This window comes from Zootoca vivipara, chromosome 16, assembly GCF_963506605.1.
Source record: "Zootoca vivipara chromosome 16, rZooViv1.1, whole genome shotgun sequence".
Lineage (NCBI taxonomy): Eukaryota > Metazoa > Chordata > Lepidosauria > Squamata > Lacertidae > Zootoca > Zootoca vivipara.
The window spans coordinates 4,156,321-4,183,775 of record NC_083291.1 but is presented as its reverse complement, the minus strand read 5'-3'; the positions used below and the strand labels follow the sequence as shown (position 1 = coordinate 4,183,775).

At 45.6% G+C, this 27,455-nt stretch overlaps 1 protein-coding gene across 1 annotated transcript; it reads left to right on the top strand.

Moving 5' to 3' along the window:
- The first annotated feature begins 189 nt into the window (after window positions 1-189).
- Window positions 190-22,681, top strand: SNAPC3 (small nuclear RNA activating complex polypeptide 3). Its single transcript, XM_035140851.2, has 9 exons — window positions 190-464; window positions 4,213-4,287; window positions 9,358-9,442; window positions 12,647-12,751; window positions 13,145-13,294; window positions 15,803-15,885; window positions 17,319-17,483; window positions 21,461-21,568; window positions 22,346-22,681. Exons 1-9 carry the CDS (start codon window positions 217-219, stop codon window positions 22,491-22,493), a joined length of 1,167 nt encoding a protein of 388 aa, XP_034996742.1. The 5' UTR covers window positions 190-216; the 3' UTR covers window positions 22,494-22,681.
- The last annotated feature ends 4,774 nt before the right edge of the window (window positions 22,682-27,455 follow it).

Sequence of the window (27,455 nt, the reverse complement as noted above, 5' to 3'; positions counted from 1 at the left end):
GGCGAGCTGGCCGCCGTTGCATTTCACCGCAAAAGCAAGCGAGAGGCGTGCAAAAGCAGCCAACATCCGTGCATGCATTTACTGTATTTATTTTTGGGAGGCCCCGGAAGAATCAGAAACTACAAATCCCACAAGCCACCGCGTTCTTGCTTTACGACTTTTTTTTTTTAAAATTCCTCGGGCCTCTCTCTCCATTTCCTGCTTGCCGCTGCAAAGATGGCTGGACGCAGCAGCAGCAGCAGCAACGGATCCGCTTCCCGGAGCGACATCCCCGAGTACGAGACGCCGGAGCTGAACACGCGTCTTTTGCACGTGGGAACCTTCGGGGATCTCTGGAAGGAGCGGCTGCGCGAGGCGGAGCTCTCCCTGCAGCCCGAGGCGCCGGCGGACGAGGAGGATGCGGCGCTGGTGCAAGAGCTGGGCTGCACGCCGGAGGTCGCGGCCGAGCTGAGGGCCGTGTGCAGGTGGGGCTGCCGGGTCCGGGGCTCCAGCCCCCCCAACAGCTGCGCTGCAAAGCTCCTCGGCCCACCCTTCACCCCGCATGGAGATGGCAGGACTCTAGGGCGCGCGTAGCCTCCCCAAACCCCGCTGAACCCCCTTGCTTGCAGAGAGAAGTCTCGCTGGCTTTCCAAAACAGGGTCGCAGGCAGCTAGGGTTGCCACCTTTGTTCTGGCGAAATGCAGGGACCACCAAGGGTCATCCAGACCAACCAGTTCCGGGCTTACGTATAAGCTAAACAAGCTCTAGCTTAGGGCTCCACTCTCTTCCGCCAAAAAGATTAAAGGGAAAAAAATACTGGATGTACATTTCCAAAATATAAGATAAAAAACACTACGTTCTTCTTAATAATTGTATTTCAGTTCAACAGTTCCTTTGATAAAATACATATTTTGTGATGCTAAGAATGTAGCTAAATTCTGTTACTATGCGTCAAGACTAAGACACGCCGTGACATCAATCAATAACAATGATAAAGCCGCCTATTAATTCTCAGCGGATAATAGTTAAAGGGAACTATCCCTCATTAAATTTTAACCTAATTTTAATTTAAAATAGGATTATGAAACAGTATTGTTCAAAGATGATACTCAAGAACTATCTATTTTATGTATTATTGGTTTTCTTTTTCTTTTTTGCTGGTCTATGACCGTAATAAAGATATTATTATTATTATTATTATTATTATTATTATTATTATTATTATTATTATTTTGTGATGTGCAAATGGCTTTAGATACCTATTAGGGCCATAAATTGCCATATAGCATTTATCCAACACAAAAAACAGAGACAATTTGTTGTTGACAAAGGACAGCTGGACATATAAAGGGCCCCATTACCTTCAGTAGCTTAGGGCCTCATCAAACCTAAATCCGGCCCAGAGCCCAACCCCCTGCAATAGGGTGGCTGCCTTGGTACTAGCAAAATGCAGGGCGGTTGGGGGGCACCCCCCCCCCCAGTGACATCAAAGCAATCCATTACAATCTATTGCAGCCTAACAGGATGGCCCCCTCTGGAATCTTCAAAATTTTATTTATGGTTTTCGCTGTTACAGTTATTTCACATTCATAAAAACAATACATTGAGTAAACATTGGCTTCCTTCCCACCTCCCTACCCCCCACAACTATCCATTGCTACTGCATATTCTAGTCCTTCCATAACCCCTCTCTCTCATTTTATCTCTGCGGGATTTATGCCGCTGAATTTACTCTTATCCTGCTAACGTTTTACAGTGATTCTTCACACATATTCTACAAACATTTCCCAGTCCTCCTTGAATACTCTTTCTGGCCCCTCTGCAAATTGTCTCTTTTTTACACACACACACAAAAACAAACACAAACACAAAAATATGCAAATCTGCCTGTGCTTGGCTATCAAGAGCTTAAACACATGACCTTGCACACACCCTTTCTGACACACGCGTTTGGAGAGGATCCCTAACTTGGCACAGAGAGAAAGAGAGAGAGAGAGAGAACCTGAAATACAGGACAAAACTACCAATGCTACAGGACTTGGCATTTTGCACTGAAATACGGGACAATCCTGTATTATACAGGACAGGTGGCAACCCTAATTGCAAGCCTAAAGCCAGAAGCTTGGGTCAGGCCCACAGAGATAGGCAATGCAAAAGGCTAGAGAGGCTGCAGGTAGGCTGAATGTCTGCTTGCCATGGAGGTGTCCAAATTAATGGCGGCCTTGGCTGCTGTTGTGACTAGGCAGTGGGTGATTTCCCCTTATCCTTAGCAACACATGCTTCTCCTCTCTGTCTCTCCTTTACTGTGGGTTTTATTTCATAAAAGGTAAAGGGACCCCTGACCATTAGGTCCAGTCGTGGACGACTCTGGGGTTGCGTGCTCATCTCACATTATTGGCCGAGGGAGCCGGCGTATTGCTTACAGGTCATGTGGCCAGCATGACAGAGCCGCTTCTGGCGAACCAGAGCAGCACACGGAAACGCTGTTTCCCTTCCTTCCGGAGTGGTACCTATTTATCTACTTGCACTTTGACGTGCTTTCGAACTGCTTGGTTGGCAGGAGCTGGGACCGAGCAACAGGAGCTCACCCCGTCACAGGGATTCGAACCACCGACCTTCTGATCAGCAAGCCATAGGCTCAGTGGTTTAGACCACAGCGCCACCTGCGTCCCTTTAAAACCTCGACCACGCAGCTTGTTGGCCTTGAACTGTCCTGCTCTCTGCAGCTGAATTTGAACGGAGAGGGCGTTGGAGGGAGCAGTCAGCTGCCTGTTACAGCAACCTAGGCAGGGAAGGGGTGCCCGATCCGTACCTCTGGCCCGTGCAACGAGTGGTGGACTTGCTGCATTACAATGTTATTGGTGCCTACTCTCTACCCAGGCATTTTGAAGTTTCTCCACCCCCCAAAAAAGAAGAGAGATTATTTTTGTGCATAATACCCGAGTTTGGAACATGTGGTGGGGCCATGTGGACCTCGGTGCAAGGACAGGAGGGCCAGGCAACACAGTGGTGCGCCTGGCTTTGCGCTCCTCTCTGCTCCCAGGTTTGGGGCTGGTTTGCAAGGAGAGGCAAGTGGGAGCCTTCTCGTAGCTCATGCTCTCCTCGTGAGAAGCGGATGCACTTTGGGTCCAGAAGGAGAAGCGAGTGAATGGGCAGTGTCAAAAGGGAAGAGGGCATCTGGACCGAAGCGCTCCCCAAATCTAGACACGGTGCCGGTTGCAAGCTTTCGTTCCCACTGGTGCAAAATCGTAGCTGCTTTATGAATCCAGCATTTGTTTCCAGTCTCGAAGGAGATTCTAATACAGTGGTACCTTGCAAGACGAATGCCCTGCAAGACGAATTTTTCACAAGACGAATGCGTCTTACTATCTGATGGTGAACTCATCAGATGAATTCGTTTTGCGAAAAATTAGTCTTGCGAATCGCGGTTTCCCATAGGAATGCATTGAAATTTAATTAATGCGTTCCTATGGGCAAAAAAAAAAAAGAAATTTCAATGCATTCCTATGGGAAACCGCGATTCGCAAAACGAATTGACTCGCGGAACGAATTAAATTCGTCTTGTACGAATGTCCTCTCCAGCGAATTAAACAAATTGTTTAGAGTATTTCAGCGGATCTGTCATGGATTGCACACTTATTTAAGAAAGACATCTTCTAAGAACACCACTTGGCTTTTCTTAGAAAAAGCTCCTCGTTGCCCTTCTTGGTCCAATCAGAACATACTTATCCTCACCCCCTAGGCCAGTCCTCTCTTGTTTCTAGGAATGCATCATAAACGGGGCTAAATTTTAGTGTTTTGATGCCTGTATGGAAGATGGTCAGCATCTTACTGGCATGTGGGGTCCACCAACTTTGTCCAGGAAGTTGTCCCCCGTCTTTCCAAACCTCCAGATTATGCCGATAGGCACGACGCGGCAAGAACATTTCCACTCTTTGGAATGGCAAGCACTGTAATACCAAGCGGGGTTCATTGGAGTTGTAGTGATAACTAGGCTGTAGTTCTGCTTGTAGCCCAAATGAAATGTCTGTTTGCAAGATACAAAGTCTGGAGTAGAGACAGGAATCGAACATCTGGCCCTGAAAACATTTTGTTTGCAGTTGTCTGTGTTTACTTCCATCCTAGCCCACAAATAGTTATTTCTTGAAGACTAGCTCTTCTTGTGTTTTTTTCATGATTACTTTTTATATGGAAATAGACCTGGGATTTTTATTTTTTCTGTTTCTCTTCTAGAATTGATGCACTAAAGAGTTCTGGGAAAGAAGACACAGAAGTTATACCCGAAGACACCAGCTTAATAACTCTTAGGTAATACTGAATTTTATTGCAGTCACAATCCTGAAAAATTCTGGTAACTATACTAATGCTGCGAACAAGTTTTGTTTAGGGCGTTCTTTTAGCAAATGTCTGGAGAAGATGCCATGGCGGCTTTTAACTGTGTGTGTGAATAGGAATGTTTTAAAATTTGTAGGGGAAAAAGGATACATTATTTACTCCACAACAGGTGATGCACCTAGATATCTATTACCTGTTTCTCTTTTCCCTTTTCTCAAATCCCCTCTTTTCCCCTTCTCCCGTGTAATGATTATTATTTATTTACTACATCGTTCCATCTGTCGCTCCCCTTTTTCTTGTTCCCCACGCCCAGATCCCTCTGCACCCCACGGAACCTCCTTTTTCTCTTTTCCACCCTCTAGTGCAGGTGGGGGAAACTTCTAGCCCTCCCCCAGATGTTGCTGAACTAATTCAAGTCCCATCAACCCTAGCAGGCATGGACAATGGCAAGGAATGGTGAGAATGGCAGCTCAACAATATTGGGGGGGGGAGGATCCCCACACCTCCTAAAAGTAGAACACTTTCTTTTTCCTCTGTCTGTCTCTCTCTCTCTCTCCTTTTCCTCGCCCACACCTCCTTTTGCACTGCCTGTTGCCCTTGCTCGCCCTGTTTTTCTTCTCCCTTCCCATAGCTCTTGTTTCTGAGTTTGTCCTCCCTAGACTTTTGCACAAGGCTAGTGCTCTCCAAAGAAAACATGTGTTGGATGTTGCACAGCTCTGAGTTGATCAGGGTTGCCATACATCTGGGAAATAATAATAATTTATTATTTGTAACCCACCCATCTGGCTGGGTTTCCCCAGCCACTCTGGGCAGCTCCCAACAAAATATTTAAAACACAATAAAACATCAGACGTTAAAAAACTTCCCTAAACAGGGCTGCCTATAGATGTCTTCTAAAAGTCAGATAGTTGCTTATTTCCTTGACATCTGATGGGAGGGCGTTCCACAGGGTGGGCGCCGCCACCGAGAAGGCCTTCTGCCTGGTTCCCTGTAACCTGGCAAGAAGCAGGGAGGAAACCACCTCGGAGCTGGATCTCAGTGTCCTGGCCGGACGATGAGGGTGGAGATGCTCCTTCAGGTATATTGGACTGAGGCCGTTTAGGGCTTTCAAGGTCAGCACCAACACTTTGAATTGTGCTCGGAAATGTAATGGGAGCCATTGTAGGTCTTTCAGGACCGGTGTTATGTGGTCTCAGCGGCCGCTCCCAGTCACCAGTCTAGCTGCCGCATTCCTGCATGTTCTGTTTTGGGGGGGGGTAACCGGCCCATTGGGGTTTTTTTTTTTGCATTTTAAAGGAAATGTCGGATTTTGGGGTGTGTGTGTGTGCATTTATTTATTTATTTGTTTGTTAGTTGGTTGGGCTCGGGCAGCTCTGCATGTCGTGGCCGCTGCCAGCCCGAGCCAGGGAAAGAGGCTTGGGCTGTCCTCTTTTTTGCTCTTAAATATATGTCAGCTCTGGAGTTGATGGAGAGGAAGTGTGTTGGAGGCATTCTCAAATCTGCGTGCTTACTTTTAATGGCCTTAAGTAGGCCTTGCATATCCGCATAAAAGCGTTTGGAATGTGTTGAAAAACAGTGTTTGAAGTTTGATTCGATTTATTTTATCTCTATGCCGCTTTTCATTTGCATGAATCGCAAAGCCATGGAAACAAACAATTAACAAAAACACTGTCTCGCCAGAGTGGTGCATGCTCTAATTATCTCTCGCTTGGACTACTGCAATGCGCTCTATGTGGGGCTACCTTTGAAGGTGACCCGGAAAATACAATTAATCCAGAATGCGGCAGCTAGACTGGTGACTGGGAGCGGCCGCCGAGACCACATAACACCGGTCCTGAAAGACCTACATTGGCTCCCAGTACGTTTCCGAGCACAATTCAAAGTGTTGGTGCTGACCTTGAAAGCCCTAAACGGCCTCGGTCCAGTATACCTGAAGGAGCGTCTCCACCTCCATTGCTCTGCCCGGACACTGAGGTCCAGTGCCGAGGGCCTTCTGGCGGTTCCCTTGCTGCGAGAAGCCAAGTTACAGGGAACCAGGCAGAGGGCCTTCTCGGTAGTGGCACCCGCCCTGTGGAACGCCCTCCCACCAGATGTCAAAAAGAAAACCAACTACCAGACTTTTAGAGGACATCTGAAGGCAGCCCTGTTTAGGGAAGCTTTTAATCTTTAAGAAATTAGTGTATTTTAATATTTCTGTTGGAAGCCGCCCAGAGTGGCTGGGGAAACCCAGCCAGATGGGTGGAGTATAAATAATAAATTATTATTATTATTAATATATAATAGAACATCGAAAATGCGGCATAAATCCTATGGAATAATTAACAAATAGTCCGTAAAACAGTAACAAACCATCTGTAGAACAATTACAAATCTCCCTTAAAATAACAACCGCCTATAAAACACTATTAACAAAACAGATTAAAAAGATTAAGCTAAACAGTTAACAACATTTTATAGGATTCACAAAGTACTGCAATTGGTCTGAGCTTCCGCTCCAAGCAAATGCACTTTGAAAAGTGTTGTTAGGCAATTTCCCCTCTATCAATTGGACACACGCAAAATGATTGCCGCCTGTATGTCAGTAGTGTTATGAGAAAATTGATTCGAATACCTCTCTTTTAGGTCCCTCTATCTAGAAGTAAACCCAGTCAATTTGGGACCAGCTTTCAAAGTGCCGACCCTGTCCTGTCCCTTCGGGTCTCATCTTAAAAAGGGGACGTTCTGAGCATTGTGCATTTCAGGAAGTGATAGCTTGAAGTTGAGTACATCACGTAACATCAAGATAAACTAGGCCATCTGGGTTACGGAGCGTGCGAAAAGCCCAGAACTAAAATTTGGAGAAAATTGCCATTTTATGGTAATTACAGCAATCTGTAGTTATGATTCTGGGTGCCTTTGAAGTTCAGAAACTGCAGTTAGTCCAAAATGCAGCTGTGAGACTGAGCATTCGCATCATATCATAACTGTGACTTGCTTATCGCCCCATGTGCTTGCCCATGCTCTGCCTTCCCCCAATGTGGAACCCTCGGGCTTTGGGCTGTAGCTTCCCTTATTCCTGACGATTGGCCTGGAAGTTGTGGTCCGAGACAGCTGGAGGGTAGTCTCCTCAGATATCCTCAGCATGGATGTCAAAGTTGCCCAGGACCTGAGTTCCTCCAGGGAGCATCACACGAGAGACCACTTTGCTCAGAGAGAACGGACTTCTATGAATGACAGCAACATCTCCTTGCCCCCCTAAATCTTCTAGTCCGGACTGATGTAGCGCTGAGTAACCAGGCTCACAGAGCTTTCATAGACTCGGGAGTTAAATGTTCCTGTTTAGAATGCTTCATTAACTTTCCTAAGGAAATACACAGCAACAAATATGTTGGCTGTCCACTCTGAACCAGTTTAATGACTTATCTGGGCGGGGATCTGCGACGCCTAGTTAGCTGCGCTCAAGGAGTTGTGGGTGCTTATAGAAGACTTTCTGGTTATTTGTTTTTTATTTTAATTCTCTGACGACAGTTGCTTTCGGAGGATGCTTTGAAACGCCAGCCAGCAATTTGCAGGCTCCTGTTTGGGACGGAGGATGTCAAAGCCTCACTTTGGGGGGGGGGGCTGAGTGTTTTGCCTCCGTTCCTAACTGTTGAGAAACACTCAACTTTATTGAATGACCAAATGCGGCTTCCTCTGCCAGGTGGGATTAACCACCGTTGCCCCTTAAGTGGTGTACAAGAAAGGCAATACAGAAAAAGGCAAAAAATAAATAAATCTGTTAAACTCAGATTTCAATTAAACATGCCTGCTGGAATATATATAAAAAGTATTCAGTAGGTGCCAGACGTTTAACAGGGAGAGGTTCTGTCTGACGTCTTAGCTCCTCCCGCCCCCTCCTCAGCTTATTTTTTTTTGGGGGGGGGGAGATTGCTTAAACTAGGGGTGATGTCAGAGAACAGGCTGAGGAGGACTGCTCTGATGAGGAATGGTGGGCTAACAGACTCTCTCTCGCTTGAAAATGTCCAACCTATCAGTCCAAAGTCACCTACAGGACTGTCTTAAGCATATGCAGCGCCAGGGTGCAAAGACCCTCCCCAGTTGCCCAGTTCCAGGCGCGCAGGAGGGCGGATCTGGCCGGCCGCCTCAGCGTCTCGCAGGCTCGGTCACTCCTGAACTCGCGGTGCAGAGCCATCCGCAGCAGAAGAGCCCACCACGGCATGCCAACCGACGGGCGGGCTCTTCCCCGGACTCTCGGCCTGGCGCCCCTGAGAGCCCGGCGCCCGGGTGTCCCGCACCCCTAGCGCCTATGGGTCTCATAGAGCAGATAAGGTGGCTACACAAAAAGCACGGTGGTTGCGAGATCAGGTTGCAAGACGGAAGGGATAGGGGTGACTAGGGGGGAAGTGGCTGGAAACCTTAATTGGGAACACCATCCTTCCGAGAATGGCTGCTTTGTTCTTTCGCTGTGTTCATCAAAGACTCTTTAAATGGTAAGGGACTATTTTTCGCTTTGTCCTACTTCTCTACGGCCAAAGGGGGGGGCAGGGGAGGAAGCTGAATTCCAGAAGCCTGACAGGTGAGGAACCTCAGACCCTGGGGGCCAAATGCAGCCCTCTTGACCACATAATCTGGCCCTCGGGATTCTCTCAAGGCCACATCTTCACCCCAAGCTCCTGGAGTGCTTTTGTTTGGCTGGCATGTGTCCGTGAAGGGCGTCAATGCCTCTTGCATGCCTGGATGGTGTGTACAGAAAGAAGCCTCTGGCTTTTGCAGGGCTAGAATATGGCTCACTATACATTGGTAAGAGTCACATTTACTTTCCCACCCACCAGTGGAAGGCTGTCCAGGAAGGAATATGGGCCTCTGACGGAAAAAAAGTCCAACCCCCCCCTGCTTCAGACTTCTAGATAAATGAGATTGCGTTGTCATCCAAAGTACCGGAGTTCCAACGTGATTTTTGAGCCCTGCTCTTTTAACTGTTGCTGCACCAAAGGATCTCGAATAATATACTGAGTCTTGTGGGTACGTCGTTCTCCATCCCCCTTTTCTTCCCTTGTTCCATAGGATTAGACAGAAGGCTCTGGCGAGGCGAAAAGAGACAATCACTGTCGATCGGGCATGCAGACAGGAAACGTTTATTTACGAGATGGTAAGGCTTCTCTCACCTCTCCGTCGCCCACCCAACACGCTCAAGCTGACCGGACAAACTCACGTAGAATAATGGCGACATATCATAAGCGAAGGTCTTTTTTCAGGCTGTGTGCATGTGGGGAACACTTGCTACATCTGTGGGGGGGGGCATGGATTGTTGTGCTGAAAATGGAGCCCAAGGCCAGTGGTGGCAGAGTTTGGTCCTAAGAGAGGTCACCTACCCTACACAGGAGTGACTAACCAGGTTTTTTTTTCTTTTCTCTTACCATGTCTTTGGTAGAGCACTGACACAAGAAACAAAGCCTGCCCTCCCTTATTTTTTTGCATTTTTTATTTGACTTAGCCAAGAATGACATTTCTGATTCTTCTTTGGCAGTCACTCGTAGCCGAGTAAGATTATCTTCCATAAACACAGTTTTAACAATGAGCCCGTAAGTGACTGTGGAGGCCAGTTCTGGATCCACACATCCTTCCACAGTGGGGACATACGTTTCTGGGCAGGAGTTGATCACGGTGTGCCTTCCTCTTAGCACATGCGTGCCTTCCTCTTAGCACATTTCTCTCTTGCGTCCTGAGTTCCAGTCTCTTCAAAGCCCACAACACCTTTGGTAAAGGCTGTTCTCCAATTAATTGGAGCGCTCGCAGGCCAGTGTTTCCCAGTTGTCAGTGTTTATACTACATTTTTAAAGATTTGCCTTGACAGTCTTTAAACCACACTTATTGACTACCAGCATTACGCTTTCCATTTTTAAGTTCGGAATAGAGTAGTTGCTTTGGAAGACGATCATCAGGCATCCGCACAACATGACCAGTCCAACGAAGTTGATGTTGAAGAATGATTGCTTCAACACTGGTCCTTTTTTTCTGATATGTAATGGCCAGGACAGCACGGAAAGCATGGAGATGAATTGCCGCTCCCTGTGCCTCATCTATCCAGGTTGATTGCCACGTGAGATTAGAGATATTCTCAGTATCGCTTTGAGTTCTGCCACTCCCGCCACTAGGGCTTGAAGCTCTCCTGTTAGCAAACTTCCCCATTCTCTCACAGGCCGAGCCTTTTATAATTTGAAGATGATGGGCATGTACACTTTGTGATATTGCTTCATTCTGCCTTGTTTAGGGCGATGGTGTTGTAATAATTGATGCAGACTTGTGGGTGAAGTAATATGTTTGGTTTTCAATAAAAACTATTTGGAAAGAAGGGAGTTGATAGTATTGTGCCGGGTACTAGAAACCATTGCAAGTGCTTTTTTTTTTTTTAAAAAAAAAAGCAGAGCCAGAGTTTGATCATTTATGGACAGCCTGAAAGCGAGATGAGCGTTGCAACCCCATAAGATAGTTGCCTTTGACTGGACTTAACCGTCCAGGGGTCCTTTACCTTTTCTTTTTATCTTTACGTGTTCTCTCTCTCTCCCCATTGTTGAGTGCACTGTTGGCTAAGGACACGAACTTTGCAATCCTTTGCATGATTTAAGGAACAACCTCTACACATAGCACAGCTGAACCTTGTCTTTGCTGCCACAAAGTGTGGCAATGGTCACCAACTGAGACAGATTTCGAAGGCGCTTTGATAAATTCATGGAGGATAAGGCTAAAAAAAAAATTAAAAAATTGTTCAGTGGCATCTTAGAGACCAACTAAGTTTGTTCTGGGTATAAGCTTTCGTGTGCATGCACACTTCTTCAGATATCACACAACTACCTACCTGAATCTAGGAGGATAAGGCTGTAATTCACTACCAGCCATGATGGCTGTTTATACTTCCAGGGTCGGAGGCCGTTGCTGTGGAATAACTATTGCATTCATGTCTTGCTTGCGGGCTTCCCATAGGCATCTAGTTGGCCACAATGGGACACGGGTTACTAGACCAGATGGTCCTTCCATTTGCTCCAACAGAGGTGTTCATTCATTGGCCATGGCTTCGGAACATCCTTCTGGTAATCCTTTTCTAGTCTGAACGTCTCCTAATCCCGATGCTTTGACTCCACCTCTCTTTATAGATAGCTGTAAGTAAAATTCAGGGGGACTCTGCCAAAACAAGATGGGCCAACTCTAAAGCTAGCAAGGTAAATGGGGTTGTATCCCAACTAGGTTAAATTCAGAATGTTGTTGTCAGTAGCGTCTTAAGCTCACCGGGCGCCCTGGTGCAGGGATCCCTCGGGCGCCGCCCCCTCTTAAAAAAACAAACAAACACCGGGGACCGGCCCGCCATCGCCTCTACGCTGCGTTTCATTGGTAGAGCTGCTGCCATGTGGCGTCACCTCTACCAATGAAACGCAGCGCCGGGGTGAGGGATGACCCCAGTACTGCAGAGCGGAACAGGGTCCTAGTGCCCCTGCTCCGCTCGTTTACCTCTCTCCCCCGAGTGGTGTGGCTGGCGGGCGTCTAGGAGGGAAAGGGAGGCCGCCGCGCAGCTCCCCCACTTGCTGGGGCGCCCCTCAGTGCCCCAGCGCCCTGGCACCCCACGCCACTAGGGCCAATGGGCGAGCCGCCCCTGGTTGTTGTTGTTGTTTAGACATTTGTTGTTGTCATTTAGTCGTGAGGCCTCTCACCGCCGGTGCCCTTCCACCGTTAGGCTTCCGTTCTTGTCGTTTAGTCGTGTCCGACTCTTCGTGACCCCATGGACTTCGTGACTCCTGCCTTCCAGTTTGGTCAAACTTATGTTCGTAGCTTCAAGAACACTGTCCAGCCATCTCGTCCTCTGTCGTCCCCTTCTCCTAGCACCCTCAATCTTTCCCAACATCAGTGTCTTTTCCAGGGAGTCTTCCCTTCTCATGAGGTGGCCAAAGTATTGGAGCCTCAGCTTCACGATCTGTCCTTCCAGTGAGCACTCGGGGCTGATTTCCTTCAGAATGGATAGGTTTGATCTTCTTGCAGTCCATGGGACTCTCAAGAGTCTTCTCCAGCACCATAATTCAAAAGCATCAATTCTTCGGCGATCAGCCTTCTTTATGGTCCAGCTCTCACTTCCATACATCACTACTGGGAAAACCATAGCTTTAACTATATGGACCTTTATTCAGAAATCAATGAAACAAAGTTAGTTATGCCTATTGACTTCAATGGGCCTATGCCAAATATGACTAGCATTGTGCTCAGTGATTATAAACTCATTTGTGTGTGTGTGTGTTTATTGAACTTCAGTTGCTTTGCGAGCATTCAGCAAGCTTTAGAATAATATTCTAATGTATTGCTTTGCCAGGAGTCCCAAGCAATTGGAAAGACGCCAAAGGATCCAGAAAACTTAGTCAAGGAGGGTCAGCTGCTTTTAACCCTGAATATTTTCTACCCTGTTATATTACAGAAGGTTGGTGGCTTCTTTTACTTATTTTCATGTCCTTGTTGGGTGGCTTGACATCGTTCAGTAGTGAAGTCAAACTCCCCTTGGAGCACATCTTGCAAGAAAGTGGAGCTGCTTTGGCAGAGTTTACCTGGTTTCCTTAAAGTAAAAGTCTATGTCAAATAAGTTAGTTTGGAAAAGATAAGCTGGACCTCAACCTACTTAGCCAGTAAAAGCCCAGTCTAAAGCCTAAGGTTTGGATAAGTGCCTTGCTGCGTAAGTTTAGAGGAGATCACCCTTTGTTTATTTTTACTTAGGCTGGAACATTAATGCCGGGTGCAGACTTAGGTATCCTGTAGCAACAACAGTGCCACAAATGCTAAATTTTTAGCTCATCCTTGTTCTTTGTATCCTTTATAGCATAAGCTGCGCAAGCCCTATCAGACCATGTTGGTTCTAGGCAGTCAGAAACTTACAGAGCTGAGAGACTCCATTTCCTGTGTCAGTGACTTTCAGATTGGCGGGGAGTTCAGCAATAATCCTGATCAGGCCCCAGAAAACATCAGCAAGGTAGGAAAATTTTCATTATCTTACGTACTACTTCTACAGTACTATGACATATGGCAAGACTAAACATCAGTTGAAATCTTCTAGCAGTTGCTAATCTTTTAGCCCCCATCTTAACAAGCATGTATGTGGCTGATCCTGATGAACTTGAATAGAATAGAACAGAATAGAATAGAATTATTTACCAAACATACTTGGAATTTTGCTTCGACTACATTGCAATGTAAACGTACCTTATACAAAATAAAAAATTTCTTTCCAGCAGCACCTTAAGAGACCAACTAAGTTTGTCATTGGTATGAGCTTTCGTGTGCATGCACACTCTAAGGTGCTACTGGAAGGAATTTTTCAATTTTGTTTCGACTACGTCAGACCAACACAGCTACCTACCTGTAACTAGTACCTTATACAAACACTGTTCCACTCACAATACAACAGCACAGCAAAGGAACCCCACCCATAACTGGCCTCCCCTTCCGCTACACAACTACGAATTTAACAATTGGATGGCACAAGGGAAAAAACTGTTCCTGCGCCTAGCCGTTTTTGTGTATAGAGTCCTGTAGCGACGTCCAGATGAAAGTAAATCAAACATTATGACCGGGACGCAAAGGATCTGCGACAATTCCCTCTGCTCTCTTCCTAGCTCGGACAGCATAAAGTGTCTCTACTGAAGGCAAACTAACATCAGTTACCCTTTCTGCAATTCTTACTGCTTGTTGGAGCCTTTTCTTGTCCATCTTGGAGGCTGTGCCATGCCAGGCAGTAATAGAATTGCAGAGAACAGTTTCAATGGTACCTCTGTAGAATTGGATCAACACTTCTTGAGGCAAATTAAATTTTCTTAGTTGACGCATTTTCTAAGCTTTCCTTCTGAGTGTTCATTTGCTGCCAGTCACGGTGGAAAGGGTACAACGTTTTCAATCATTTGTGGCTTCCTCTCATTGGATTTCTTCACCCTTTGCTTTCAAAATAGCTCCATTGTATGTGAAGGAGAAAAATGGGAACAGCTCTGGTCTAGAGCGTTGACTTTCAGTATCAACAGTGAACGTTAATGGTTAGTTTGAGTGTTTCTCCAGCCACTGCAAGATTTCACAGGCTTTGGAGGCTGATAGTCACAGTGAATGGAAAACTGATTGCTTTGGAAAGAGTGTGGTTTTCGTGTTGATTCCAAAATAATTTGACAACGAAGCTAGTTTTACTTATACAAAGGCCTACTTTATGATGAATAGTGGGAACCACAGAGAAACTCCTTAGAACTTTTCAGGAAGGTACGGGCGTTCCAGGATCCTTTGTTGCCAGGGATGCTCGGCCTTGCCCTTGGGTGGCTCTCCTGAGGAAGAGGAGGCAAATAATTGTGGGGCAGTTGCCAACAATGCCAGCATAATCTTAATGAACAGTTAGAAAGGGCCTAATAAAACAAGATGAATTTTAACAAGGAGAAATGTAAAGTACTACACTTGGGCAAAAAAAATGAAAGGCACAAATACAGGATGGGTGACACCTGGCTTGAGAGCAGTACATGTGAAAAGGATCTAGGAGTCTTGGTAGACCACAAACTTGACATGAGTCAACAATGTGATGCAGCAGCTAAAAAAGCCAATGCAATTATGGGCTGCATCAATAGGAGTATAGCATCTAGATCAAGGGAAGTAATAGTACCACTGTATTCTGCTCTGGTCAGACCTCACCTGGAGTACTGTGTCCAGTTCTGGGCACCACAGTTCAAGAAGGATACTGACAAACTGGAATGTGTCCAGAAGAGGGCAACCAAAATGGTCCAAGGCCTGGAAACGATGCCTTATGAGGAACGGCTTAGGGAGCTGGGTATGTTTAGCCTGGAGAAGAGAAGGTTAAGGGGTGATATGATAGCCATGTTCAAATATATAAAAGGATGTCATATAGAGGAGGGAGAAAGGTTGTTTTCTGCTGCTCTAGAGAAGCGGGCACGGAGCAATGGATTCAAGCTACAAGAAAGAAGATTCCACCTAAACATTAGGAAGAACTTCCTGACAGTAAGAGCTGTTTGGCAATGGAATTGGCTGCAAAGGAGTGTGGTGGAGTCTCCTTCTTTGGAGGTCTTTAAGCAGAGGCTTGACAGGCATATGTCAAGAATGCTTTGATGGCGTTTCCTGCTTGGCAGGGGGTTGGACTGGATGGCCCTTGTGCTCTCTTCCAACTCTATGATTCTATAACACAGAAAGTATATTTTAAAAGTGCGGTTGCAACTTGAGCTGTAGAAGGTATTGCTGTGACGAGGAGCCTGCGATCCTCCAATTATAGTTGGACTTCCAGCTCCTATCCCTGCTGACCACGGGCGATGCTGAATGGTGCCGATAGGACTTGGGAGTCCAAAAACCTGAGGAAAAACACAGGTTCCCCACCCCCAGCTCAGATGATGCGCTTAAATGGTATTTGAGAATATACAAAAGGATGTGGTATTTGAGGTCAGCTGGTTGCCGAGCTAATACTTTTTCCTGTTCTCTCTTTGTATTTCTCCCTTTCCCCCAGGAACTTTACAAGTCTGCCTTCTTCTATTTTGAAGGCGTTTTTTACGACGACAGAAGGTATCCTGAGTGCAGGGACTTAAGCAGGTAAAGCATTTCCATTTCCATATGTAGATCCCGTTCTCAAGGGCCCAGAATTCCTCTTCCGCAAGTTAGCCGCCGCTTGTAATAATAATAATAAATTATAATAATAATAATAATAATAATAATAATTTATTTATACCCTGTCCATCTGGCTGGGTTTCCCCAGCCACTCTGGGCGGCTTCCAACAGAAAAATGAAATAAAATAATCTATTAAACATTAAAAGCGTCCCTAAACAGGACATGGGTGGCGCTGTGGGTTAAACCACAGAGCCTAGGGCTTGCTGATCAGAAGGTTGGCGGTTCGAATCCCTGCGACGGGGTGAGCTCCCGTTGCTCGGTCCCTGCTCCTTGCCAACCTAGCAGTTCGAAAGCACCTCCAAGTGCAAGTAGATAAATAGGTACCGCTCCGGCAGGAAGGTAAACGGCGTTTCCGTGCACTGCTCTGGTTTGCCAGAAGTGGCTTAGACATGTTGGCCACATGACCCGGAAGCTGTACGCTGGCTCCCTTGGCCAATAAAGCGAGATGAGCGCTGCAACCCCAGAGTCGGTCACGACTGGACCTAATGGTCAGGGGTCCCTTTACCTTTAAGCAGGGCTGCCTTCAGGTGTCTTCTAAAAATACTGGTAGCTGTTTTTCTCTTTGACATCTGATTGGAGGGCGTTCCACAGGGCGGGCGCCACCACCAAGTAGGCCCTCTGCCTGGTTCCCTGCTACTTGGCTTCTCGCAACGAGGGAACCGCCAGAAGTCTGGACCTCAGTGTCCGGGCAGAACGATGGGGGTTGGAACGCCAGGATGCCAGGAATTGGAACGCTTCCAAGCTAAGCCAGAACAAGATGTCATCCTGACCAATGATGCAACAGACCTGGGAAAGGAAGCAATGGGGGCGCTTGCCCGGTAGGATCCTGTCTGCTCCATCCTGCTTTGAGGTTGCCTTTCCTAACCCCAGAAGAGGACATCTATAGGGAGCAATCAGCAGACAGGAGAAGGATTAAACAGCAGCCTTCTTCTTTCCGCCACTCTCCCCTGTAAGTGTTCCCCCCTTCCCGTGTCTGGCTCCGATATTATTTATAAAATCACCCAGGCACATCAGCAAGTGCCTCTCTGAATTCATCCCGAGCAGTTTCTGAAAGCACAAGAATATATTGCAGTGGGGAAAATTTAACGGACTCTTGGAATGAGATGGGACCCAAAGGGCCTTCGGTTTGTCATACAGAGTCTGTCCCTAAGACAACAAAACTGCCATTATTAATAAATATGTGCACATACCCCTCTGCCTAACCGGTGTGTTGTTTTCATGGTTTTCGGCTTATTTAGAATGCGGAAGGATCCTGGGAACTTGCCCTGCCTTGTATCTTAAGAGAAATGGTTTCTGTCACCGACAGCATTGTATCATTGATGTAACGGAAGTATTACTGGCTTCTCGCGATTTTCAGGACCATCATTGAGTGGGCAGAATCTCGTGAAAGAGGCTATGAGAATCTTCAGGCCGCTAAAATGGAAGACTTCACATTTAATGACTTGAACATCAAAATAGGTTTCCCCTACCTTTACTGTCACCAAGGAGACTGTGAGCACATTGTCATCATCACAGATATCAGGTAAATCCCCGTTCATTTCCCGGGCCTCTGAAACACTTTCAGCTAGGGACTCCCTTCTTAATATTCCTTAGCTTACAGTATATATACATTGCCAAGCAAGCACCTCAGTCTGCCACAGGGAAGTCCTGAAGATGTGGTGAAGTGACCCCCAGGCAGCCTTCTTTTTTCACAGCCTGCGCGCCAACTCCCACCTAAAATATTAAAAACTAGGTATTTTATAGATGCTGGCTCGGCTATGAGCCACCCTGCCCTACATCAAACACACCAACTGGTCAGTGCATGTTTTTAGCCATTTGCCACCAGACCACACATCAAAGGCAACTATCAAAGACATTTCACAAAGGATGGGATAGGGAGGTAATACACATAGATAAACAGAGCCAGGAAGAGATAGACAGGAGGAGCTGACCACGTCAGACTATTATCTCCTCGGAATCAGAATAATCTTCCACAATAATTATCCCATACACATGTATTCCAGTTGTTGGCGTTGCACAGATTCTGGCGTATAGGCTGCTGTTGCGTGCCAGTGGTAATCCATACATTGGACCAGGCATAGGCCAACTCCGGCCCTCCAGGTGCTTGGGACTACAATTCCCATCATCCCTAGCTAACAGGACCAGTGGTCAGGGAAGATGGGAATTGTAGTCCCAAAACATCTGGAGGGCCGGAGTTTGCCTATGCCTGGATTGGGCTATTAATCCATCATGGGCCATCGGAACAGACGTAATGGAACCTGCAACAAAATATTGCAGTATATCCTCATCGAATCATAGGATTGCAGAGTTGGAAGGGACCCCCAAGGGTCATCTAGTCCAACCCCCTGCACTGCTGGAATCTCAGCTAAAGCATCCCTGACAGGTGGCCATCCAAGCTCTGCTTATAAAGCTCCAAGGAAGGAGAGTCCACCACCTCCCAAGGGAGACCGTTCCACCGTCCAACAGCTCTTACCATCAGAAAGTACTTCCCAATATTTAGTTGGAATCTCCTTTCTTGTAACATGAAGCCATGGGTTCAAGTCCTATCCTCCGGAGCAGGAGAAAACTTTGTTCCTTCTTTTCATGTGACAGCCCTTGAGATATTTGACGATGGCCATCCTATCTCCTCTACGTCTCCTCTTTTCCAAGCTAAACATACCCAGCTCCTTTAACTGCTCCAGTTAAAGCTTCCAGCTCTGCTCTTCTCCCAACACCACAGTCATGGACTTCCTCACTATGCCCAGTCCTTGTTGGGCTCTCCTCTCCACTCCTTTTCTTTTTTTTTGGGGGGGGGGGGGAAAGCTACTTTTAAAAATGTATATTTGTACTTCTACAAACCTTGGGAATCCCACGGGGCTGTTGATACCTTCCATTTGTTTTGGTGCATCTTTTGTCGGCACTCGCCGCCTGTTTGCTGTTAGAAGGAATAACAGGCCAGGACACCTCTGACTCCCATCTTTAAACCACATACAGACAACTAACAATTAGAACAAAGCAGCTGCCTTTCCTTCTTCACACATCAAGGTGGGGTTGATGAGGCTGTGGGGGTGCAGCCGTCTTTACAAACCCAATATGGATCAGTGAGGGCCTTCTGTCAGGGGGAGCAAAGGAATTCAGCTGGATGTGAGGGGAGCCCGGCAGCAGGTGAAGACATCTGATCAGTTGGGAAACTCTGTAGGTAGGACATGAGCAACCCAGTCAGATGGGCAGGGTACAAATAATAAATTATTATCATAGAATCATAGAGTTGGAAGAGACCCCAAGGGCCATCCAGTCCAACCCCCTGCCAAGCAGGAAACACCATCAAAGCATTCTTGACATATGCCTGTCAAGCCTCTGCTTAAAGACCTCCAAAGAAGGAGACTCCACCACACTCCCTGGCAGCAAATTCCACTGCCGAACAGCTCTTACTGTCAGGAAGTTCTTCCTAATGTTTAGGTGGAATCTTCTTTCTTGTAGTTTGAATCCATTGCTCCGTGTCCGCTTCTCTGGAGCAGCAGAAAACAACCTTTCTCCCTCCTCTATATGACATCCTTTCATATATTTGAACATGGCTATCATATCACCCCTTAACCTTCTCTTCTCCAGGCTAAACATACCCAGCTCCCTAAGCCGTTCCTCATAAGGCATCGTTTCCAGGCCTTGGACCATTTTGGTTGCCCTCTTCTGGACACGTTCCAGCTTGTCAGTATCCTTCTTGAACTGTGGTGCATTATGATGATTCTAGATTCAGGTAGGTAGCCATGTTGGTCCGACACAGTCGAAATATATATAAAAAGCTTTCAGTATCTGAAGAAGTGTGCATGCACACGAAAGCTTATACCAAGAACAAACTTAGTTGGTCTCTACTGTGTTTCTCATATTTTAAGGCATCCCTACAAAATAAGGCATGGCAGGATTTTCCTGAGGTGGAAAAATATAAGGCATACCTCGAAAATAAGCCGTGGTGGAAGAAGGTCTGTGGCAAAGAAGGGTTGCTGCTGCCGCGTTAACCCCCGAGACCTGGCTGCAGCCTCAGCGCGCAGCGTGTGCAGCCCCAGAACCCGGCTGTAGCCTTTGCGCGCGGACACCCGGGACCCGGCTGCAGCCTCAGCGCGCGCAGCCCCAGGACCCGGCTGCAGCTTCTGCCTTCCGCGCGCGCAGCCCCAGGACCCGGCTGCAGCCTCTGCCTGCCGCGCGCGCGGCCCCAGGACCCGGCTGCAGCCTCTGCCTGCCGCGCGCGCGGCCCCAGGACCCGGCTGCAGCCTCTGCCTGCCGCGCGCGCGGCCCCAGGACCCGGCTGCAGCCTCTGCCTGCCGCGCGCGCGGCCCCAGGACCCGGCTGCAGCCTCTGCCTGCCGCGCGCGCGGCCCCAGGACCCGGCTGCAGCCTCTGCCTGCCGCGCGCGCGGCCCCAGGACCCGGCTGCAGCCTCTGCCTGCCGCGCGCGCGGCCCCAGGACCCGGCTGCAGCCTCTGCCTGCCGCGCGCGCGGCCCCAGGACCCGGCTGCAGCCTCTGCCTGCCGCGCGCGCGGCCCCAGGACCCGGCTGCAGCTTCTGCCTTCCGCGCGTGCGGCCCCAGGACCCGGCTGCAGCCTCTGCCTGCCGCGCGCGAAGACCCGGTGGGAGCAGGTCTGTGGTCTGTACAGATACCGGTACCGGTACTTAATTAAAAAATAAGACATCCCTTGAAAATAAGCCATGCTGTGTTTTTTTCAGGAAAAAATTAATATAAGACATGACTTATAATATGAGAAACACGGTAAGGTGCTACTGGACAATGTTTTTCTTACGATTATCTCATGAAAAGCGAGGAATTGGCTTCTAGGTTGCTTCACATACTAAAGAACATTTCCTAAACTAAATCAACAGCAGAATAGCATATACAATTGAGCCACCTTTTCATTGCTTTGTTTTTGGATGCTAACTTTCAGGAGCGGCTATAACAGGCATAGGCAAACGTGGCCCTCCAGATGTTTTGGGACTACAACTCCCACCATCCTTGACCACTGGTCCTGTTAGCTAGGGATGATGGGATTTGTAGTCCCAAAACATCTGGAGGGCCAGGTTTGCCCATGCCTGAGGTATAATATATGCTTTTTCTCCAGCTTTGTGCTCCGTAACATTTGTTGTCACTTCATCACCATCATCATTTTATTTGTATGCTGCCTTTCCATAGTTGAAACTATGCTCAAGGCGGCTTCCAACATGACAAGGTTTACATACCGTAATTACAAACATAACCGAAGTCATAAACAATAAATAAAACGCATCAAAAAGTACACAACCAAATGGAAACAATTTCCACGTAAATCGTAAGATAGAAACTAAAGATACAATAATAATACCAGCTCTCTCAACCTCCTGTGAACAATACTCCAGCCCGAGAATCTGTTCAACAGCCTCAGCTTTTGTAGCTGGAGTCAGTCTGCACTAAGAAAGAAGATGGGTAGGAGACAATAGTTACCAATGGAGTGTTTGTGTTCTAAGTCGGCCCTTAACACTGTCTTTCTCTGTACAAGACTTATTCACCGGGATGACTGCCTCGACAAGAGCCTCTATCCCTTGTTAACCAAGAAACACTGGCTTTGGACCAAGAAATGCTTTGTGTGCAAGATGTACACAGCAAGGTAAGTGGTCAGAAGTACATTTCACCTTGAGGCACAAGGTTTCGATCATGGCACTCTTTAAAGGTTTTGCTCATTTCATTTAATACCACTGACAACTGCTACAGGCTTCTGATAGTGCCAGAACGAATAAAAGAAACCATTATCTTTTCTCTCTTTTTTGCATTTATTAGCTATTTGCTCTAGTGCCTCTAATACAGGATACATACATATGCCAAGTTGTTTGTTTCATACATGTGGAGCAGTGGCTCCGCTCTCTAGCTAGCTGCAGTTTACAAAAAGTGCTGTGTACTTACCACATCCAGCAGCTGAAAATTCTGCACCTTAGTGGGAAGGGGTATGAGTTGTGGGCAAAGTCAATGGGGCTGGCACTTCAGCCCTTTGGGACCCCTGCTTCAAAATTTGCAGGCAATCAAGGAATTAAAACTTCTGTTTATTGAGTTATATATTTAAGAGCCCTCCTTATAATCACCACCTTGAGCAGCAGAAAGAAATCTGCATCAGCTAAAGCTCCGTTTTCAAGTTAAGTTACGAGTGCCATGAATAACTAGTGCAAAAGACTTAACAGGTTCAGTTTTTATAAATTTTGCAATTGTACCTTCTGCATCTAGAAGGTACTACCTTAATTTCTTGTCCTTAACTCAGCTATGTTGGCTGTTCAGGAGCTCTTTTATTAATTTTGGGGGCATAATTTAATTTCGGGGAGTGGCAGTAACCTGGGTTTCGTGCTTGTATTACAGATTGCCTGTTAACCCTTTTTTTTTGTCTTGGAACCTACAGATGGGTGACCAACGACGACAGCCTTGCTCCAGAAGACCCCTGTTTCTTCTGTGATGTCTGCTTCCAAATGCTGCACTACGATGCCGATGGCAAAAAATTAGGAGAGTTCCTTGCTTATCCCTATGTTGATCCAGGGATTTTTAACTAAGGCTTTGTCAAGAAGGAAGGCAACAGGCGCTGTGTCGTGATGTGCTTCCGTAGCTGCTGGAACAGCCTTAAAAACAGCGGCCGTTGTCCTTTTCAGCTGGTGGTTACAATTAGAATTATTACTCAACCTGGAGGAACCTACATCTTTTTTGAACATATTTTTCATTAAAGATTTCTTGGTTTACAAAAGTATGCGCAGTGCCTCTTTTTTCAAGTTACATTTTGAGCCTCTTCCCCTCGAGTCCAGTCAAGTTGCCTCTCAAATCAGAAACCTGGAAAAGGTTTTGTAAATCGTCGTATTAGAATGCTGAGCAAGAATCCCTCCCATTGGACCATTCCATCACCTAAAGGCAAAAGGGGTATGTTACTGAAATTGTATTTTATTGCTGCACCTGTTGCACCCCAAATACAGTGACCTTCAGTGCTGTGTTGAGTTTACACAATGAATGATAAATTGCAGGAAAAAACATTGCTCCCTTAATTCCATGAATCCCTGGAGCTTCTGCAGGACAGCTGGGCCTGTTTTTCATTTAGTATTTTCTTTTGAACGAGTCCTCCGGGTCAAACCTGGTATTGGACCCAGCTGTCAGGTTCTAATTAAATTTCTCTCACACCAGCTGGGTACTAGTTTTGGCTATTTGTTTAATGACCACTTAAGTAGTCACAAAATCAAAAGCCCATATAGTGGGGGAATAGCACCTTTAAAAAAGAAAAAATTCTGGGTTCATCAAGAACTGTCAGTTTAGTTTTCTCTTTCCACCTGACAACTATGGCTGTTCATAATCATGGCTGAGTGTCCTCTGCTTGCCCCCCCCCCAACTACAAATCAGTCTATATATACACAAAGAGCTATATAATCTCAGAGCTCTGTGAAGACATGCATGGTGTCAAATTGGATGGGGGACGGTGTGTTGAGATTCCTGCTGTGCGGGGGACTAGTTGACACTTGGGGTAACCCCTTCAAACTCCACAGTTCTATGATTCTAGTTTTCACCATTTATTCCGCGTATGCTGGTCATCTGAAATAGATAACAAATCTCTCTTCCAGGCCAATGGAAGTACTCATTCGGCCTTCAGCTTTAGGTAGTAATTGTTTATGCATTTTTACACCTAGCTGCAGATACGCTTCCATGGAAATGTTAAGTGGTAATGTTTATTCTTCCTCCTGTAACATTCTACTACATACAGTAGTTGCTTTTTGCAGAGGTGCAGAATCGCCAAAAATGCAGACTATTAAGCAGAATATATCGCTGAAAGTAACAGGTAAATTCAGTTTTAACAGGTAACATTGAAAGATAAAAGGGGTTTGATGAAAAATTTGGTCGTTCTGAGATTGTAGGACGTGCAAATTTTAGTCACTACAGGGGTGGGCATTTGCAGAGAGGTTCAGTGGGCAGTAAGGGGTGCTTAGTCCCTCCTGCACCTGTTGATTTTCTCCCTCAAGCATTCTCCTGCATGGTTTTTGCAACAGCCAGGTTTGCTTAGTTTTGGAGTGTGTCTGGAGGAGAAATTGTGACACTAACAGACCTCTTCTTTGAGCACTGTTGCTCTTCCATACATAGAAGTTGGGTGGCCATGGCAGCATAATATGTAGTGAATGGAAGAAAGGTGTGAGGAATATAGACAGAGATAACAGGGCTAGAACAGTCATCCTTGGAAAAACTAGGTTAGAAAGTGCCGCTGGATATTTTTCACTAGTCTATTATGCATAAAATCCAGGATCCATGGTTCCATAAGCAATGCAATTACGGACTGGGGTCTATACAAATGGAGGCTAACCTAGAATCCATCAAGACCCATGGAGTACTGAGACAAGTAAACCGTCTGCAATCGACTAGAGATGAGAAGACAAAACCTGACCTGCAATCAAGCTTTTTTTTTGAAATTCTAATTATTAGAGTACTTTAAATGGCTGCTATTTCAAGGCACTGGGTGTGTATTTTGAAGCACAGACTTCTTATAATGTAACGGTGCCACCTGCTGTCTCAGAAGCAATATTAGAATACAGTTGTACCTTGGAAGTCGAACGGAATCCATTCCGGAAGTCCGTTCAACTTCCAAAACGTTCGAAAACCAAATGCAGCTTCTGATCGGCTGCAGGAAGCTCCAGCAGTCAATTGGAAGCTGCAGAAGCCCTGTCAGACATCTGGGTTCCAAAAGAATGTTTGCAAACCAGAACAATCACTTTGTGCAAACCAGAACAATTGATTGTTCGGGAGCCAAGGCGTTTGAGATCCAAGGTATGAATGTATATCATTACAGGATATAATCTTGTTCAGAATGCATTGATGAAATATATCCAAGGTTACAGGCACCACAAAGTTCTGATATTTGTTAAACCCTAAAGCTTTGATTCCTTCTCACAGTGTTTCCAACTTCTACATAATGTATAATTATATGGATGTTATTCCTTTCTTTTTATAAAATTTAAATATATATATATATATATATATATATATATATATATATATATATGAATTCTGATTTGTAATTTTACATGCTTGCACCATGTATTCTTTTCCTATCAAGTTTTTTTAACTGTCTGATATACAGAACTATTTCAGTAATATTAAGTTTTGTGAAAGGAAATGCCAAATGAGAGGTAGGAGTTAGAATGTCTCACAGAGGCCGGAAAGACCATGTTCAAATCCTTACCTTGGCTACGAAGCAAAGGAATGTGTGCCTCTGAAGGCTCCTTTTGAATAGCAGTCTATGAAAGATGAAGAACCAGCTAAATAGGTAAATTAGCCTCTTTCACTGAGTAAGCAGTCTCTCTGACTCTGTACTAAAGGGAAGATTTCTCATTAAAATATACAGAGCTGCCTTTTCTGCATAAACTTTATTTTTTTAAACAAAATGCTTCAAGACAGTGTTTGCGACAAATGTGCATCAATAATTCCAATGGAAACACTTGAGTTTCCTTAGTAAGATATCTACAATACCAAAAGCATACCACAGAAAGTCAGAGCATATTAAATTGGCACAATTAGCTTTCGAGAACAAAACCAACTTCTTTATAAAGGACTGACTGGATATACTCGTACGTAACATTTTAGCTCCTACAAAATGCTCTTGGCTTCTTACAAAACACAGTGAACAGACACTTTGGCAAACAACAACTCTGAAAACTATGCACAGACAACATGAAGAAAATAGATTTATACAAGTGGAGCAATTTGGCAATTCTAAAAGAATGTTATTTTCCTGTCATTAAAAAGTGAACATATAGTAGTCAGGTAAACATATGCTACTGTACTAATCCAAAACATACAAGCACTGTTCAGTCTCTAAATCAACTTGGTCTTTATATATGAAGTGAGTATTACCTGTTAATACTGAGCCAAATGCTATCAGGATTTTAAATATTTAAAAACAAACGTTAAAAGAGATTCTCTTCACAACTCCACAAAAATTGTACACATTAAAATACTATGCTTATAAAATTATTTTAAACTTTCAGCGATCTAGTTTTAAAATGCAAACCCTTATAATCCTCTTTAATATGTACTTTACAAAAATTAGGCTGCATTCACTCATTTTCAGAGGCGGAGCACTTCGTCTTCTCCTGTTCTCTTCCATCACCCGGCGTCCTAGTGAAAAGCACAGTACCAATGTGTACTTCTAACGCATTTCAGCTATGTTTTTATTGTATGGACATGCAATAATCTTACAACTTGCTTTTGTATAAAGTCAAGGGGGTTGGATGGAGTCAGAGACAGCCTGCAGTTATAGTGTAAGGTGAGACAGAAAATTAAAATGCGTCCATCCCACTTTCCCAGGTAGCTAGCATTGTCAACATCCCAATCAGTGTTCCCAAAATGTTGTATCTGAAGCATACTTTTAGTCTGAGTGAGAATGAAATGCTTTTTAAAAAGCCACCCTCTGTGCTTGGGCACAAATCACTATTCTGGGAACTTCTCGTGGCAGATAAATCTGCTGCATCTATATACTGTATTAGGCATAAGCGAATGATGCAAATTACATCCAATGTAATGTGGCCGAATTTATCATTTACTAAGAAAGACCATCAAGTGCAGTGAGTCCTGAAGAGGCACTGTGCCCTGTCTCTCCCTTTGGGCGACTGAGCACTCCTATGAGTTCAATCAGTTTTGGCATGAGCTGTTCTCTTTGGGAATTGTTGCCTTAGGTCCACTTAACACCCCAATCCTGCAATCCCAGGAAGGTTCCCAGAGCAAAAAGGGGGCAAGTTCCATTTACAATGGTTAGAAGTGGGGTGCTAATTTCCCTATAACTTTAAAGCTGAAAGTACAAGAACATAGGTATCCTTCAACAACAGGCAATCACCAATTTTGGTTTTTATGACTATATTGCAACACCGTAGGCCACAATGTAAATCAGGCATAGGCAAACTCGGCCCTCCAGATGTTTTGGGACTACAACTCCCATCATTCCTAGCTAACAGGACCAGTGGTCAGGGATGATGGGAGTTATAGTCCCAAAACACCTGAAGGGCCGAGTTTGCCTATGCCTGAGGTATAATATATGCTTTTTCTCCAGCTTTGTGCTCCATAACATTTGTTGTCACTTCATCACCATCCTTTTATCCAGTGCCAAGGGCCTTCTGGCGGTTCCCTCACTGCGAGAAGCCAAGTTACAGGGAACCAGGCAGAGGGCCTTCTTGGTAGTGGCACCCACCCTGTGGAACGCCCTCCCACCAGATGTCAAAGAGAAAAACAACTACCAGACTTTTAGAGGACATCTGAAGGCAGCCCTGTTTAGGGAAGCTTTTAATGTTTAATAAATTATTGTATTTTAATACTTCTGTTGGAAGCCGCCCAGAGTGGCTGGGGAAACCAGCCAGATGGGCAGGGTATAAATAATTTATTATTATTATTATTATTATTATTATTATTATTATTATTATTATTGTGCCTGATGTAAATAATAGTTGTGATTTTTTTTTAAATAAGAGACATTTGTTTAACAAATAACTGAGAAGTAT